Here is a 17703-nt window from a genome sequence, read left to right as displayed (position 1 = left end):
GGAAATCACTTTTTAAAAAATGTATACAGAAAAAAAAAAAATACACCAAAAAAACAAAACAAGCTTCTTGTCAATGTACCCACCCATCATGCCCATTATATATTATTGCTATGAGTAGATTCCAGGTTCATATATTAGAGGTACATGTAATACACTACCCCTGCAGGCAAATGTAGAAATCAACTATTGCAAACCTATTATATGGGGTGATTGTTCTGAAATAATAAAAATAAAATCGAACATAACATTAGGCATTGAACTATGATACAATTATGTTTGTGCAAAAAGAAAAAACACACAACAGGATTTCTTCTTAAATCAAATTCTATTTGTGAATTCAGCAAAATAATTTCTATAAAATAAAACAGCAAAATATTTAAATATTATAGGATGGGCTGTATCTGTTCTGCAGGGGGTATTTGGTTTTTAGACAGGTCCAAAAAAATACACACATTCAAGTTACCAATTTTCGCTTAAATACAGTATTTACTGTTTTGCTTGAAGTTAGTAAAACATTTTAGCCTGGAACTCGTGCTACCTCCAAAAAAAAAAAAAAAAGAAAAATATGTATGACTAGCCAGTAGTTCTTATGTTCAGTCCCTGCGTCATGTTAAATATTTCTCACGGAGCCGATTAAGGACTACAAAACAAACTCTAATTTCAAGTAGAAATGTTGTACGCTGAGCAAATACCACCAATTTTTACCCAGGCAGTGGTATTCATAGAATGTCACAGGCCTTCACTTTATTGAGATGCAGTAGAAGGGAAAAGTGCCAGACAAGTGTCTTAAATAAGCTTTACCAAAAAGGAACAAAACAAGCACAAAAAAATACCATCTCTACTATGCTTCGGAGGTCCTGGCATAGTGATTATTTGCATATTTGATCTCCCCCAACCCATCCTGTGTTAATTATTGAAACTTAAGTGTCATGTATTCATATTCACAGGCAATTCTCAAATATTACAAATGGGCACATGTGCAATTTACCTCTAATTTCTCTGTCCACTTTATAATTGAGGTCTAAGAAAACACACACGAAAAAAAAAAAAAAGCCCTGAAGAGTGCAACTGTTTGTAGATCATGGCATATAGTCCTCGTTACCCCTCCCAAACCCTTATGTCTGGCTACACTAGCCTGATGTGAAGCCATGCTATATGTTACAGCAATAAGAATCTTCAAATGTATAAACTATTATGAGTATGGAGAAGGCAATGAAGGAACTCTAGACACAAAGATGATCACTTATCCACATCCACCAGAAACATTAAGAGTTTACCAGCCATCGACGTTGCTCAGAGGAAAACCATTCTTGGTGGCGAGATGTTAACATTGAACTATTTCGGTGTTTTGGCGTGGAAAGATTTTGCTTTTCATTTGCCGTCAAAATTCAACTGCCTCAAGGCAGAAAAAAAAAATTCTTGTTGAGCAGAGCACATAGTTCAAGAAACTAAAGTTTAGGGTTTTTTGTTTTTTTTTCTCCCAGAGATTTTGTATTTTCCTTTTTTTTTTCCTGTTTTTGGATATCTGTATCTTGTTGAGCCCCAAATTAAAAAGAAAAAAAAAAGGTCTTGCTTAAGAATTAACAGTCAAACATTAATATACTATATACACCTTTGCCATTTACACATTAGCATCAGGCCGTTTATTACAAAACACTATACACTTTCCACTGCAGGCGGGTTATATATTGACAGCAAGTTTCTGCAGATAAGACAGTGAATAGACTCTCCACTCCAAGTTGATTAGGAATAGTTTTTTTTTTTTCTTTTTTAGTTTTAAATATTAGCCAGACACAAAGGAAGGTTGGACTGTAAGGCCTGGGTGCACAGTCTCGGAGGAGTTAAGTAAAATGACTACGTTTCACTAATCTTTTGTCTGAATTAGGGGGACTTCTTCGCTGCCTTCAAATTCTTCTTGTGCTCGTTGGCCTGTCCTTTGAGGATTGTTCATGTGATGTGCTGCCGGGCCGGTATATGGTTGTCCATGCAAATGGTTATTCTAGAACATTGTTAGAGGGAAAAAAAAAGAAAATTATTGGTTAGATTTCTTTTTAAGCATATGAATAAAGAAAAAAAATACAATACCTAAACTATTTTAATTCACTAATAAAAAAAACAAAAACAAAAAACACCAACACCCTCCCATCTGCCTCTACCAAGTTCAGTTTCATTTAAATCCTCCTCAATCTACGCATATTAGAAAGTTGTGATTGCAATGAGGACAACACTAAATGTCCTTAACCGCTGCACAATTTATGGACAGACTGTTCTGGTCTAAAGGTAATTCGATATTTGTAGTTACCATTAGTTTAAAAAGGTCAATGAAAATTTGAGGGTAACAGCTAAATCAAATAATATCATGGGGTATAAATATCCTTCATCGGTTTAGGTTACTTTTGTGTACCTGTACATACATACACATACAGTGGTATTTGAAAATGTGTGACCTCTCTAGAATGATCCATAATTCTGCACAAATTTGACAAAACTACATCTGATTTTAACACCAGTCCTAAAAGTAGATAAAAAGAGAAATATAGAATGAAGGTAATATTTGATTCATTTTGTTTCGAGGAAAATTAGCTAATTTCATATGTCTGCGTGGCAAATTATGTGAACCTCTGCTTTCAGTCTCTGGTGTGACCCCCTTAAGGTGGTGTCACACACAGCGACAACGATGTCGCTGCTAACTCACCATTTTCTGTGACATAGCAGCAACGTCCCATCGCTGTCGCTGTGTGTGACAATCCAGCAACGACCTGGCCCCTGCTGTAAGGTCGCCGGTCGTTGCCGAATGTCCTGCTTCATTTTTTGGACGTTGTTCTGCCGCTGTGATGCACACATCGCTGTGTGCGACAGCGAGAGAGCGACGAACTGAAGCGAGCAGGGATCCGGCGCCTGGCAGCCTGCGGTAAGCTGTAACCAAGGTAAACATCGGGTAACCAAGCGAAGTGCATCACTGGTTACCCGATATTTACCTTAGTTACTAGCGTCCGCCGCTCTCAGGCTGCCAGTGCAGGCTCCCTGCACGCGTAGCCAGAGCACACATCGGGTAAATAAGCAAAGGTTTGCTTATTAACCCGATGTATACTCTGGCTAGGAGTGCAGGGAGCCAGCGCTAAGCGGTGTGAGCTGGTAACCAAGGTAAATATCGGTTAACCAGCGAAGGGCTTTGCTTGGTTACCCAATATTTACCTTAGTTACAAAGCGCAGCATCGCTTCCACGCGTCGCTGCTGGCTGGTCACTGGTGACATCTGCCTGTTTGACAGGTCACCAGCGACCATGTAACGACACAGCAGCAATCATGATAAGGTCAGGTCGTCGTCGTGATCGCTACTGCGTCGCTACGTGTGATCCTAGCTTTACTGCAATAACAGCATCCAAATGTTTCTGTTAATTGCAGATTAGTCCTGCACTTTGCTACAAAACAGCTTCAACTTTATCTTGGTGAATTTTTGGGACTTTGTTTTGGCTAATCCAAAATTTTAAACGTGGGCATCTTGTATGCTTTGAGTTGATGTCTTGCTGCATGACTTCAGACAGATATCCTGAATTTTATCAACAAATTCCAAGAGAAAATATGAATTTATTGTTCCATCAATAATGGCAAAATATCCTGGCAAAGATGCAGCAAAACTGTCCCACACCATGACACTACCACCATCTTTAATAGATGATATGAAGTTTTTATCCTGTAGTGCAATGTTTTTTTCCTCCAAATAGAATGCTTCTCATATAAACTAAAAAGCTCTATTTTGCACTAATCCATCCACAAAACATTGTTCTCATAGCCTATTGGCAAGTCCAGATGATTATTAGCAAACTGCTAACCTTTTTGGAGAGCAGTGGTTTTCTCCTTGTAATCCTGCCATGCACACCATTGTTTAATGGCCTCCTTAAGGTGGACTAATGAACATTAAGGTGAGGTCTTTAGCTGCTTAAAGGTTACATGGGGCTCCTTTGTGACCTCATGGACAATTAGATGTCTTAGGCTATGTGCGCACGTTGCGTACAGTCACTGCAGAAATTTCTGCAGCGATCTGAAGAGCAGACGTGCGCTTCAAATCGCTGCAGAAAATGTCCGTAGTGGAAAAAAAAAGAAAAGCCGATTCCATGCACTCTGCCTGCAGCTCCTCCCATAGACAGAGCGGGGACTGCCGGCAAAGCGCACAAAAGAAGTGACATGTCACTTCTTAGACCGCGCGCTTCGGGCAGCAGCCGAAGCGCTGCGCTCTAAGACACCACGTGCGCACGGCCCCTGCATAATCTTCATAGATTATGCAGGGGACGCAGGACGCATGCAGTTACGCTGCGCTACAAAGCGCAGCATAACTGCATGTAATTACGCAACGTGCACACATACAGTGCCTACAAGTAGTATTCAACCCCCTGCAGATTTAGCAGGTTTACACATTCGGAATTAACTTGGCATTGTGACATTTGGACTGTAGATCAGCCTGGAAGTGTGAAATGCACTGCAGCAAAAAAGAATGTTATTTTTTTTTTTTTTTTTTTAAAAATTGTGAAAAGTTTATTCAGAGGGTCATTTATTATTCAACCCCTCAATCCACCAGAATTCTGTTTGGTTCCCCTAAAGTATTAAGAAGTATTTCAGGCACAAAGAACACTGAGCTTCACATGTTTGGATTAATTATCTCTTTTTCCAGCCTTTTCTGACTAATTAAGACCCTCCCCAAACTTGTGAACAGCACTCATACTTGGTCAACATGGGAAAGACAAAGGAGAATTCCAAGGCCATCAGAGACAAGATCGTGGAGGGTCACAAGGCTGGCAAGGGGTACAAAACCCTTTCCAAGGAGTTGGGCCTACCTGTCTCCACTGTTGGGAGCATCATCCGGAAGTGTAAGGCTTATGGAACTACCGTTAGCCTTCCACGGCCTGGACAGCCTTTTGAAAGTTTCCACCCGTGCCGAGGCCAGGCTTGTCCGAAGAGTCAAGGCTAACCCAAGGACAACAAGGAAGGAGCTCCGGGAAGATCTCATGGCAGTGGGGACATTGGTTTCAGTCAATACCATAAGTAACGTACTCCACCGCAATGGTCTCCGTTCCAGACGAGCCCGTAAGGTACCTTTACTTTCAAAGCGTCATGTCAAGGCTCATCTACAGTTTGCTCATGATCACTTGGAGGACTCTGAGACAGACTGGTTCAAGGTTCTCTGGTCTGATGAGACCAAGATCGAGATCTTTGGTGCCAACCACACACGTGACGTTTGGAGACTGGATGGCACTGCATACGACCCCAAGAATACCATCCCTACAGTCAAGCATGGTGGTGGCAGCATCATGCTGTGCTGTTTCTCAGCCAAGGGGCCTGGCCATCTGGTCCGCATCCATGGGAAGATGGATAGCACGGCCTACCTGGAGATTTTGGCCAAGAACCTCCGCTCCTCCATCAAGGATCTTAAGATGGGTCGTCATTTCATCTTCCAACAAGACAACGACCCAAAGCACACAGCCAAGAAAACCAAGGCCTGGTTTAAGAGGGAAAAAATCAAGGTGTTGCAGTGGCCTAGTCAGTCTCCTGACCTTAACCCAATTGAAAACTTGTGGAAGGAGCTCAAGATTAAAGTCCACATGAGACACCCAAAGAACCTAGATAACTTGGAGAAGATCTGCATGGAGGAGTGGGCCAAGATAACTCCAGAGACCTGTGCTGGCCTGATCAGGTCTTATAAAAGATGATTATTAGCTGTAATTGCATACAAGGGTTATTCCACAAAATATTAAACCTAGGGGTTGAATAATAATTGACCCACAGTTTTATGTTGAAAATTTATTAAAATTTAACTGAGCAACATAACTTGTTGGTTTGCAAGATTTATGCATCTGTTAATAAATCCTGCTCTTGTTTGAAGTTTGCAGGCTCTAACTTATTTGCATCTGATCAAACCTGCTAAATCTGCAGGGGGTTGAATACTACTTGTAGGCACTGTAGCCTAAATCTTATATTTATCATTGTTGATCATTCCTGGGTGGGTAACAATGGTCCTGAATATCCTCCATTTGTAAACAATCTGTTTATTGTTTAGAGTCCAAGGTTTTTTTTTTTTAGAGACTGTGTAACCTTTTCCAGTCTGATGAGAACAACTCTTCTGAGGTTCTCAGAAATCTTAGCTCATGCCATGATAACCCCCTGTCACATTTAACGACTTTCCAGCGATTGCGACAACAATACGACCTGATAAGGATCGCTGGTAAGTCGCAACGTGGTCGCTGGTGAGATGTCAAACAGTCAGATCTTCCCAACGACGCAGCAATGAAACAGCGACCTGTGTAACGATCTCTGTGGGCGTTGGGACCTGTACGTGGCGTCAACGAGGTCGTTGGTAAGGCGTCAAACACACGGATGCATCCTGCCCAGCAGGACAGACTATCAAAAAATGGTCCAGACCATTCCGACACGACCAGCGATCTCACAGCAGGGGCCTGGTCGCTGCTATGTGTCAAACGTGTCAATATCGCTGGCGAGGTCGTTGTTGAGTCACAGAAACTGTGACTCAACAGCGATCTCGCTATGTGTGAAGGTACCTATACACTTGCATAAATGTGTTAAGAAGATCAGACTGATAAGTCCTTGTTCTTTAAGATAAACACCAGATTTAAAGACGCCAGATGAGGATTGGCAGTAAATTTGATCGTGAAATTAAAGTTTTATACTTTTGACACTCACAGTCATGTGATATTAAGTCAATTTCCGCCTTAAAAAAAATTTACTCTCTAGTATTAGGACTCATTTGTTAGATTTGGTTCCCCTCTACTTTTGTGTGAAAATCTTATGTAGTTTTAGGTCAAATTTAAGAATAAATCTGAAAAATTATAACCCCCGCCCCCCCAAAAAACCCACAGTTTTAACTTTCAAGGACCTCTTTAGACGCACGGGCAAACTACAGTTACATATGGGCTTACAATTTAGGGATATATCTGTTAATATATTAACACTGCAAACGTGGGTGAGCTCTACTTTGAGAAATGGAAGGTCCTTATGTTAACAGACAGTAAATCAGCTTCTTGTTAACATCACAGCAAAATATTTTTAATGTCAAACATTCATGCCAAAGCATCTAATACATGCACAGAAGTACGTACACCATACCCTGTATATATTACTAGACATATTAGGCGCTTACATAGACTGATCCTTTCCCTTGCCTATTAGCAGGGGACATCAGAGATGGACAAAGTAATTGAGGGGCCAGCCACCAGATGAACATAATAGAGATGTGGTATTACAATTGCTTATTTTGTAGAGAAACCCATACATTTCCATGTGATTTTGACGGTAAGCTTCTGCTCCTTGCAAATATAACCTAAGGGATGCACGTTTGATCTAAAGAATGAATAGGACTTGACCAATCGAGAGGACCTAAAAATGCCGTCAGAGGTCAGAAGTTTTAATATCTCATGTCATTAACAGACTTCAGTTTCATTCTAAAAAGCTAATGACTTGTTTAAAATAGATATATAACAGGCTTGTTTCATTGAACCATAAACATCAAACACCAAGATGTATTATAACGTGGGTAGAACTGCAGCAAACAAAAAGAAATAGAAGTTCATCTTATACCTGCTGATACTGAGAACCAGGTGAATGGGGATACAATGGGGCATCTTCAGGAGGAGAGGACTCATGTTCCTCAGGAGCATCTTGGTCATCTGGCTCCTATAAAGTTTGCAAGAGTCGTATTTTACATATACAAGTTTACCAACTTAGAGTCAACAAATTTCACAGCCAGAAGAATAGTCTCTTGGCTTATATATAATGCTGCACTTCAACCTTCTTATTTAGTCCATAAATCTTGTTCTGCAGCCCACTATACATTACATTTTAGTGACCCTCAATTTCAATACTCTAGTTGTGGTTTTCTTACGTTACGTCATTCATTTGCAATACCAGTATTGTTTTTAATGCACATTAACTATGTGAAAATATCAAAATGGGTGTGTACAGCCAGAAAAAGCCAACAGGCGGGATCCACTGTACATGGCTTGTTAACATCTTAAAAGAAAAATATAATATACGTGCCATAACAATACCATGGGATCAAAAAATACCAAAACTAATTTTCTATCTTTGACTTTTTTTTGCCCCTCAAAATACAAAAACTTAAAATGGCAAGTGTTATTAGTCGAAGGTTAGTAGAGTTAGTGCTTAATATAAACCAGTATTAGGTGATCAAAAGCCTTGCTTGATCCAAAAGTATTGATATTTCATGCAAATAAATTCCCTGGAATCATGGCTGCAAGATTTCATTTTGCAGTCATGAATTATAACTATGTTGATATCAGCTTTGTGCCACATTATCAGAAATCAATCCTGAGTCTTTGGTGTGAAGCAATTTCCTTGGTAGAATTCTTTAAAGTGTAACTGTCGTTTTAATTAATAAATCAATAGTAAATCACAAATATATGCAGCTTTGTAATATATTTTATCAGAGAAATCTGATTTTCATCCCCTGGACTGATCTTTCACTCAATTTCTAGGTCTAAAAATCTGTATTCACTGAAAACAAATTCTATTTCGGAGATCAGAAAAAAGTTGAAACTGACAAGATTGTATTCTAGATGGTAAAGTGGGGGTTTGGGGTGGGCAGGGAGGAGCTAGAGGAAGGTCCTCCCTCCCTCCTGCATAGAATCTTAGAAAAACCAACTGTCATCTCAGTAATATAAAAATATGTATTCAATGAGACAGATTCCCATTACAGAGATTAGGGGAGGACTATTGATGCGTTAAGGGTTTATGGAGTGAGGAGCTAGAGGCAGTCCGTTGTAATTTCTTCTGAAATGACAATCATACTTTTCCGCAGAACTTTTTGAGCACAAACATCTCTCGCAGTACTGGGAAAATCGCAAATTTTACCAGTGAATTGGGAGTTTTCAGAATGAAGACTTCGTCAAGAAGGAGAAAAGTGGATTTCTTTAAGATATAATACAAATTAGCCCTTTTTCATGTTTACTATTGATTTAGATTAAATTATATAAATACAGATATATATATATATATACACACATATATAACAGATATACATACATACATACATAACATATCTATACATACATACATATATAACATATCTATACATACATACATATATAACATATATATAACTACAGGCTAACTACAGATACTTCATGCCAAAACAGCAAAATTTAGACTTTTAAGATGTTGCTGACAAGGAACCAGTATTAAAAGGGCTGAACTGTTGCCTTCTTAACCGGAAGGGTATGTGCACACGTTAATTATTTGTTACCAACATTTCTGCATCATGTCTCTTGAAAGGAAACACTGCAAAAAAGAGCTTTAATGCGTCCCCCCAGTAATTGGCATAACTGAAAAACTGCACAAAAACGAGAAAAGAATTGACGAGCTGCAGATTTGAAGCAGCTTCAAATCTGAAAGGAAAAAATAAGCAACATGTGCATGAGACTCAAGAAGTCTCACTCACACTGCTGAGATTAGGAAGTCCTTCAATTTTTGTGACAAAACTGGGCAGAAAAAGAACACGATATAAGCTTAACATTTGCACATACCAGAAATCTAATTTAATATGTAATCTGCTGTTTTGGGCCTTTTATCATTACAGGATAAAAACAAATGTTTAAGCTGTAGCTCCAAGGATGTATTGCATCACGTTACAAGAGGATATGGAATATGGCTTAGGATGCCCTACAATACTAAGTGAAGAGCTTTTACATACAGACAACAAAAACATTCAATACCTATTAAGATCCAGAATAATAGATAAAGGGAGATTTAAAAAAACAAAAGCAATCATTACCTCTTCCGGGCAGAGCTCACAGGCCTTTGCTAGAGTCATCCTAGCACTGTGGGACCTCTCTAAAAAGTAGCCATTTGAAGTTTCATTGCTTTGTACTGGTGGAGACCAGTTGTTGTAGGTATACTGAGGATTGCCAGTATAAGGCCGACGCTCCAATTCATCGCCCAACCATTCCACTGCCCAAGTCCATTTTCTTTTCAAATCTCCATTACTCTAGAGAAGTGAAAATAACAAAAAATGTGGTTAATTATATCAAAAAGTGTAATATAACATATGTATATTTTAGGTGACATTTGAATTGTCTGTTATCGTTCTAGTCTCACCAATATTGAAAGCATGAAAGAACATTAGTAGATAAGTACAAGTCATAATTAAAAGGGTTTAAGGGTTTGTCTGGTTACTAAACTTAAAAATTAGTGACTTTCTCCAGTTCTCATGGATAGAATATCACTAAACGCATGTAACAAGACCTCCTTACCTGTAATATTTGGTAAGCGACAGAGCAGTTGCTGAAGAGCGCCACCATGCACTTTATGCACTGATAAGCTCTCTTCTGATAGTGGTTCTTCGAGCGCTGGATGGTATCAAACAAGCCATCTCTATCATCTGGTATTCCTTTAAGTGCATTATGAATCCTAAAGACCGAAAAAATGTTCAAAGATGCAAGTCATAAAGCAAGAAATTGGCTAACAAATCAAGAAGTTTAATTACTTAATATTGTCATAAAGCCTTAATAAAGGCACTCACCTATGGGTTTGCCAAGAGTCCTCAATCAACAAGATCTGGAGTAGCAGATCTAAGTAGGGTCTAAGCTCATAGGTGTAAGAGTATGCCACCTATAGAAACATTGGGGAGAAAAGAACCCAGATGACTCACAGAATAGACAATGCTCTGTTATAAGAGCTGCATAGCTATTGACAAAGGTTTAAATAGATATGAAAACCATCTACAGCCATGAGAAAAACTAAGTACACATGAATCATGTTTTTTTTTTTTTTTTTTTTTATGTCCTTCTACATAAAACATTTAGTCCTTGGAAGTGTCATAAGCTTAAGTAAATATACCTTGAGCATACGCATAACAAAAACAGTTTTATTCAACATAGGCCAAAATGCAGATGAAGAGCGACAAATTAAGTACACCCTTACTACTTAATTAAAAAGACAAGTAGCAGCATGGTGCTGCTGACCAAAAGTTTGCTAGTGTAGAACATTCAGACACATTTTAAAATCAATGGAAAGGAGGCGATACATGGATTTTAGGAGAAGAAATTGTTGTTCCCCATCAATCTGAGAAAAGTTATAAGGCCAATTCACATGTGGAGTCTACCGTTCTACAATGAGAAGGGTTATTCACAAATAGAAGACATTTCAGATCGTTGACAATCTTCCCAGGGCTTGCTGTCCAAGAACAAGCAATGCTCAGAAATAGCTGCAACTCAGACTCTAATCACCTCAGGGTGTAAAATGTCCCAGCTCAATTTTGCAAAGATGCATCTGAACAAAACCATAAAACCTTTGTGACCATGTGCACTGGAGAGACTAAGGGGTACTTCATACACAGCGAGATCGCTACTGAGTCACGTGTTTTGTGACCTCATTAGCGATCTCGCTGTGTGTGACACTGAGCAGCGATCTGGCCCCTGCTGTGAGATCGCTGCTCGTTACACACAGTGCTGGTTCGTTTTTTTATTGTTGCTCTCCCGCTGATAAGCACACATCGCTGTGTGTGACAGCGAAAGAGCAACAATCCTGAATGTGCAGGGAGCAGGAGCCGGCGTCTGACAGCCTGTGATAAGCTGTAACCAAGGTAAACATCGGGTAACCAAGGTGGTTACCCGATATTTACCTTCGTTACCAGCCTCCGCAGCTCTCACGCTGCCAGTGCCGGCTCCTGCTCCCTGCACACGCAAAGTTAAGCGGTGTGAGCTAGTAACTAAGGTAAACATCGGGTAACCATACCCGATGTTTACCTTAGTTACCAGTGTCCGCAGCTTCCAGACGCCGGCTCCGTGCAAGCGCAGCGTCGCTTGCACGTCGCTGCTGGCTGGGGGCTGGTCACTGGTCGCTGGTGAGATCTGCCTGTTTGACAGCTCACCAGCGACCATGTAGCGATGCAGCAGCGATCCTGACCAGGTCAGATCGCTGGTCTGATCGCTGCTGCATCGCTAAAGTGTGAAGGTACCCTAAACCAAATTGGAGAGGTTTGACCAAAATGTCATACACAACATTTGGGAAAATGCAAAAATACAACGCATCAGCACTACCACCTCATACCAACTATCAAAAGTGGGGTTAGAGAAGGGATTTGGCCTTGTTTTGCAGCCACAGGACCTGGGCACCTTATGGTCAGTGAGTTGACCGTGAACGCCTCCGTGTACTAAAATATATGAAAATCAATTATAGGGGCAAGTATCCAAAGGCTAAAGAAACTTAGTTGAGCAACAAGAGAACTATTCAAGCACACCAGCAAGTCTATATCAGATGGTAAGAAAAAAAAAAAAACACCAAGAAATCAAAGGGTTTTTTTTAATGCTCCAGTTTAGACCTCAACCCAACTGTAATGGAACGTCCACAAACCTGAAAAGGGAACAGTCACCGGATCACCTAGCGGTCGGTGCGGAGCTTCAGAAGGAGGACAAAGATGGCCAAAAGAGGAGGCGTGGACCCGGAGACGCCCTTCCGACCAGTCTGCTCCGCACAGACCGTTAGGTGAGCATTATAAACATCCGGTGACAGGTTCCTTTTAATGAGCTTAAAAAGGGAATCTGTCAGCAAGTTTTTGCTATGTAAGTGCAGCATGAAATAGGGGAAGGGACCCTGATTCCAAGGATGCATCACTTACTCGACTCCTTGGTGTAGTTTTGATAGCATCCCAGTTTTCTCTGCTGTAGATGTGTGTAACCTGTCCCACACCCCTGACTGGCAGCTTCTCGTGTACTACGTACATTGTGAGCAAGCTGCCAATCAGTCGTGGGGATGGGGTTACACAGATTACTTTGACTACCCTGCACACAAGACCTAATATCTAGCAGTGATTATTTCCCAATTAAAATAGTGATTACATTGAAACTACAGCAAACTGATATCCTTTGAATCAGTGCACTTTCCAGCTACAATATGCTGTTCTCAGATTAAATGGCAAAACCCTGCTGTCAGATTCTATTTAGGCAACAGAACAATTGTCTAAAAATAACTCCAGATCATGAAAGACTGAAAGTCATACAGAAAATGATTGAGTAAAGGGGAATAAATCAAACAAAAAAAATATAACAGAAGGAAAGGTCATTATGAATGAATAGCTACTGCACATGCTCACAGGCACCTGCACTAACACTCTAGGAGAGGTTTCCCAGCGAAACAAGGTGGCAGACATTTAATTCTATAGTGATGCCTCCCTAAACAAAAAACAATTGAAAATTTGCTAAGTAAATGTATTTAAGAAATTTATAATGACCATTCTTTTTTTTATTTGAGGAGAACCCCTTTAAGTGTTGTTTTTTTTTGTTAAAGATTGTTTTACAATTATTCATGGAGCGCACCCAATTCTTGACACTGCTTTGGAAATTTGGTTTCGTTTTTAACTCCCATTCCAGTGTTTTTCTTTCTAATTCATCTGTTAGCCATCAGTAATATATGTACAGAGCATGCATTAATGTCGGTTCTGGTCCCTCTCATGCACCATGTGACTGCAGCCATGACGTGCCATCTCACGCAGTGGACCATACTGCCCTTCTGTAGTTTTACATGAGCCTTGTATGGAGTGTCAGACTTCCATAGACAAAGTGATGCGTAGTCCTCACAAGTACTGTAGTGAAACAGCTAGTCACAGCAGTGGTCGCATGATCCCTGAGAGGACGGGGGTGGCACTGGGCATGGCAGAAGATAGAGACTGTAAGTATGTTAACGCATGTATTGTACATACATTACAGATGTTAATGGGTCTTGGTGGAATAAAAAAAAAGCTAGTATTTAAAGCTGAACTTTAAAGAATGTCACAATATAATTTGTCATTCTTATTCACATGAGGCATTTCACTAAATTTTAAGACCTTATAGAGTTCAGATTTTAAACACAAAGGACGACAACTGTATGTTCTGGACATATGCACCAATAAAGTGTACTTCATTTTTCTCCTGACTTCACACGAAATTCATTAGAGGCGTAGCGCTCTGAAATCCTGTACGGACTTAAGGCTCACAGCACTTGTGACAGAGGCTTTATATTTCAGACACTCTATGGCGTTACACTTGACATTTAAAGCCAAAGTTACACTAACAGATTCAGGCTTTAGGATTGCTCTGCCTTTTCAACTTTTAGCTCCTCAACAGCCCATACTTTAATCCCAACCGGATCTAAATGATACAAAAGTCCACAGATTTCTCACCTGCCACAACAATTCACTGAGAACCGTGGAGGAGAACTGTGGATTCTCCCAGCAACAAAATCGTAGAAGTTTGATGGTCTCCTCAGAGTTGCTGCAGTCCTCAATGATTTTCTTTACATAACTGGTTTTCACAAACAACAACTCTGCCACGTTCTGTTGCAGTGGCATTATAGGCTGGGATAGGTTGGGATCTCCATAGGGGTTGGAAAGTGGCGGATTACCTGGAACGGCATACAAAAGAATGATACATATTCTAGAATTTGTGCCGAGCTTTTGTGCATGCACTAATGATTTAACAAGTCATAAATATTAATTTGCTTAAAAACCATGAAATCTTCAATTGGAACCATGTGTCTCTACAGCTATTGCGGTTATTTACTAGTTATAGAGCCCCTAATGTTCCTTTGATTCTCTCTCAGAAAATCCATCTAATATGTTCAGTGTTCGCAAGATGCTGTTTCTTGGTAATCGATTCTTACTGCACAAATGTCTAGCGTTATTAGGCTATGTGCCCACGCTGCGGATTTACCGCGGATTTGCCGCGGATTTTCCGAAAATCTGCAGCAGCGGCACTTCCAAGCCATTTCAATGGCATTTTGGAAATGCTGTGTCCATGCTGCGGATTTTTCCGCGGCGGATTTGCCGCGGATTTTGATCCGGAAAAATCTGCAGCATGTCAATTATTGTTGCGGATTTTGGGTATAGAATGGGGTAAAAAAAAAAAAAATCCGCATCAAAATCCGCGGCAAATTCGCGGTAATCCGCGGCAAATATAAGGTGCGGATTTGCCGCGAAAGTCGCGGATTTTCATGCAGAAAAATCCGCAGGTACATTCTACCGTGGACACATAGCCTTAATCTGCCCCCATACAAGCCACCCCAGGTGGTCCGATTTACTACTGAGCATGTGTGGTTACCAGCATTTGACACATCTTGTGAAAGAAAAGAACAAAGGCTGACATCATAAGTTTGCTACTAAAGTAATTACATACAAGTGCATTTTTCTCTAGCATAGTTGCAATTGAAAACTAATTTTATAGTAAATATTTATTTATGGGGAAACCTCTTCTATACGTATTAGTGTTATTGTATTATTAACCACTTCAGCCCCCAGCCTGTTTTCACCTTAAAGACCCGGCCATTTTTTGCAATTCTGACCAGTGTCACTTTGACAGGTTATAACTCTGGAACACTTCAACGGATCCTGGCGATTCTGAGATTGTTTTTTCGTGACATATTGTACTTCATGTCAGTGGTAAATTTAGGCCGATATGTTTTGCGTTTGTGAAAATTTCGGAAATTTGGCGAAAATTTTGAAAATTTTGCAATTTTCAAAATTTGAAATTTTATGCCCATAAATCTGAGATGTCACACAAAAAAGTTACTAAATAACATTTCCCACATGTCTACTTTACACCAGCGCAATTTTTGAAAAAAAAACCATTTCCGTTAGGAAGTTAGAAGGGTTCAAAGTTCATCACCAATTTCTCATTTTTCCAACAAAATTTACAAAAAAATTTTTTTTAGGTACCACATCACATTTGGAGTGATTTGAGAAACCTAGGCGACAGAAAATACCCAAAAGTGACCCAATTCTAAAATCTGCACCCCTCACTCTGCTCAAAACCACATCCAAGAAGTTTATTAACCCTTTAGGCGCTTCACAGCAACCAAAGCAATGTAGACGAAAAAATGAAAATTTTACTTTTCTAACACAAAAATGTTACTTCAGCCATAAAAATTAGTATTTTCACAAGGGTATCAGGAAAAATGCATCATAAAAAGTATCGTGCATTTTCTCCTGAGTACGCAGATACCCCATATGTGGTGGTAATCAAATGTTTGGGCACACAGCAGGACTCGGAAGGCAAGGAGCGCCATTTGAATTTTTGAGTGCAAAATTAGCTGCACTCATTAGCGGACGCCATGTCGGGTTTGAAGACTCCCTGAGGTGCCTAAACAATGGAGCTCCCCCACAAATGACCCCATTTTGGAAACTAGAGCCCTCAAATATTTTTTCTAGATGTTTGATGTGCACTTTGAACCCCTGGGGGCTTCACAGAAGTTTATAACGTTGAGCCGTGAAAAGAAAAACATTTTTTTTTTACCACAGAACTGTTGCTTCAACCAGGTAGCTTTTTTTATCACAAGGGTATCAGGAAAAAATGCACCATAAAATGTATTGTGCATTTTCTCCTGAGTACGCAGATACCCCATATGTGGTGGAAATCAAATGTTTGGGCGCACGGCAGGACTCGGAAGGCAAGGAGCGCCATTTCACAGCAAAATTGGTTGGAATTATTAGCAAACGCCATGTTGCGTTTGGAGACCCCCCTGAAGTGCCTAAACAATGGAGCTCCCCCACAATTGACCCCATTTTGGAAACTAGACCCCTCATGGAATTTATCTAGCTGTTTAGTGAGCATTTTGAACCCCTGGAGGCTTCACAAACGTTTGTAATGTTCAGCCGTGAAGAAGGGAATTTTGTTTACTTACCGTAAATACTTTTCTTCTAGCTCCAATTGGGAGACCCAGACAATTGGGTGTATAGCTACTGCCTCCGGAGGACACACAAAGTATTACACTTAAAAGTGTAAAGCCCCTCCCCTCTGCTATACACCCTCCTGTGCATCACGGGCTCCTCAGGTTTGGTGCAAAAGCAAGAAGGAGGAAACTTATAAATTGGTCTAAGGTAAATTCAATCCGAAGGATGTTCGGAGAACTGAAACCATAACCAAGAACAACAGCCCGAAGGGAACAGGGGCGGGTGCTGGGTCTCCCAATTGGAGCTAGAAGAAAAGGAATTTACGGTAAGTAAACAAAATTCCCTTCTTCTTTGTCGCTCCATTGGGAGACCCAGACAATTGGGACGTCCAAAAGCAGTCCCTGGGTGGGTAAAAGAATACCTCTGTTAAAGAGCCGTAAAACGGCTCCTTCCTACAGGTGGACAACCGCCGCCTGAAGGACTCGCCTACCTAAGCTGGCATCTGCCGAAGCGTAGGTATGCACTAGATAGTGCTTCGTGAAAGTGTGCAGACTCGACCAGGTAGTCGCCTGACACACCTGCTGAGCCGTAGCCTGGTGCAGCAATGCCCAGGTCGCACCCCCGGCTCTGGCAGAATGGGCCTCCAGCCCTGAAGGGACCGGAAGCCCAGCAGAACGGTAGGCTTCAAGAATTGGTTCCTTGATCCACTGAGCCAAGTTGACTTGTAAGCCTGCGACCCTTTACGCTAGCCAGCGACAAGGACAAAGAGCGCATCCGAGCGGCGCAGGGGCGCCGTACGAGAAATGTAGAGTCTGAGTGCTCTCACCAGACCTAACAAGTGCAAATCCTTTTCACATCGGTGAACTGGATGAGGACAAAAAAAGAAGGTAAGAAGATATCCTGATTGAGATGAAAAGGGGATACCACCTTAGGGAGAAATTCCGGAACCGGACGCAGAACCACCTTGTCCTGGTGAAACACCAGGAAGGGGGGCTTTGCATGACAGTGCTGCTATGTCAGACACTCTGCGGAGTG

General features: G+C 40.7%; 1 protein-coding gene across 1 annotated transcript in view; it reads right to left on the bottom strand.

Moving 5' to 3' along the window:
* Positions 1–306: 306 nt before the first annotated feature.
* Positions 307–17703, bottom strand: part of USP9X (ubiquitin specific peptidase 9 X-linked) — a 316376-nt gene continuing 298979 nt past the window's right edge. The window contains 6 exon segments of the mRNA XM_075335516.1: positions 307–1999; positions 7587–7682; positions 9799–10011; positions 10277–10433; positions 10546–10634; positions 14185–14405. Of these exon segments, the coding sequence (XP_075191631.1) occupies positions 1865–1999; positions 7587–7682; positions 9799–10011; positions 10277–10433; positions 10546–10634; positions 14185–14405 (911 nt within the window). The 3' untranslated portion in view covers positions 307–1864.

This window comes from Anomaloglossus baeobatrachus, chromosome 2 (genome assembly GCF_048569485.1).
Source record: "Anomaloglossus baeobatrachus isolate aAnoBae1 chromosome 2, aAnoBae1.hap1, whole genome shotgun sequence".
NCBI lineage: Eukaryota > Metazoa > Chordata > Amphibia > Anura > Aromobatidae > Anomaloglossus > Anomaloglossus baeobatrachus.
This window is presented reverse-complemented; position numbering and strand designations above follow the sequence as displayed.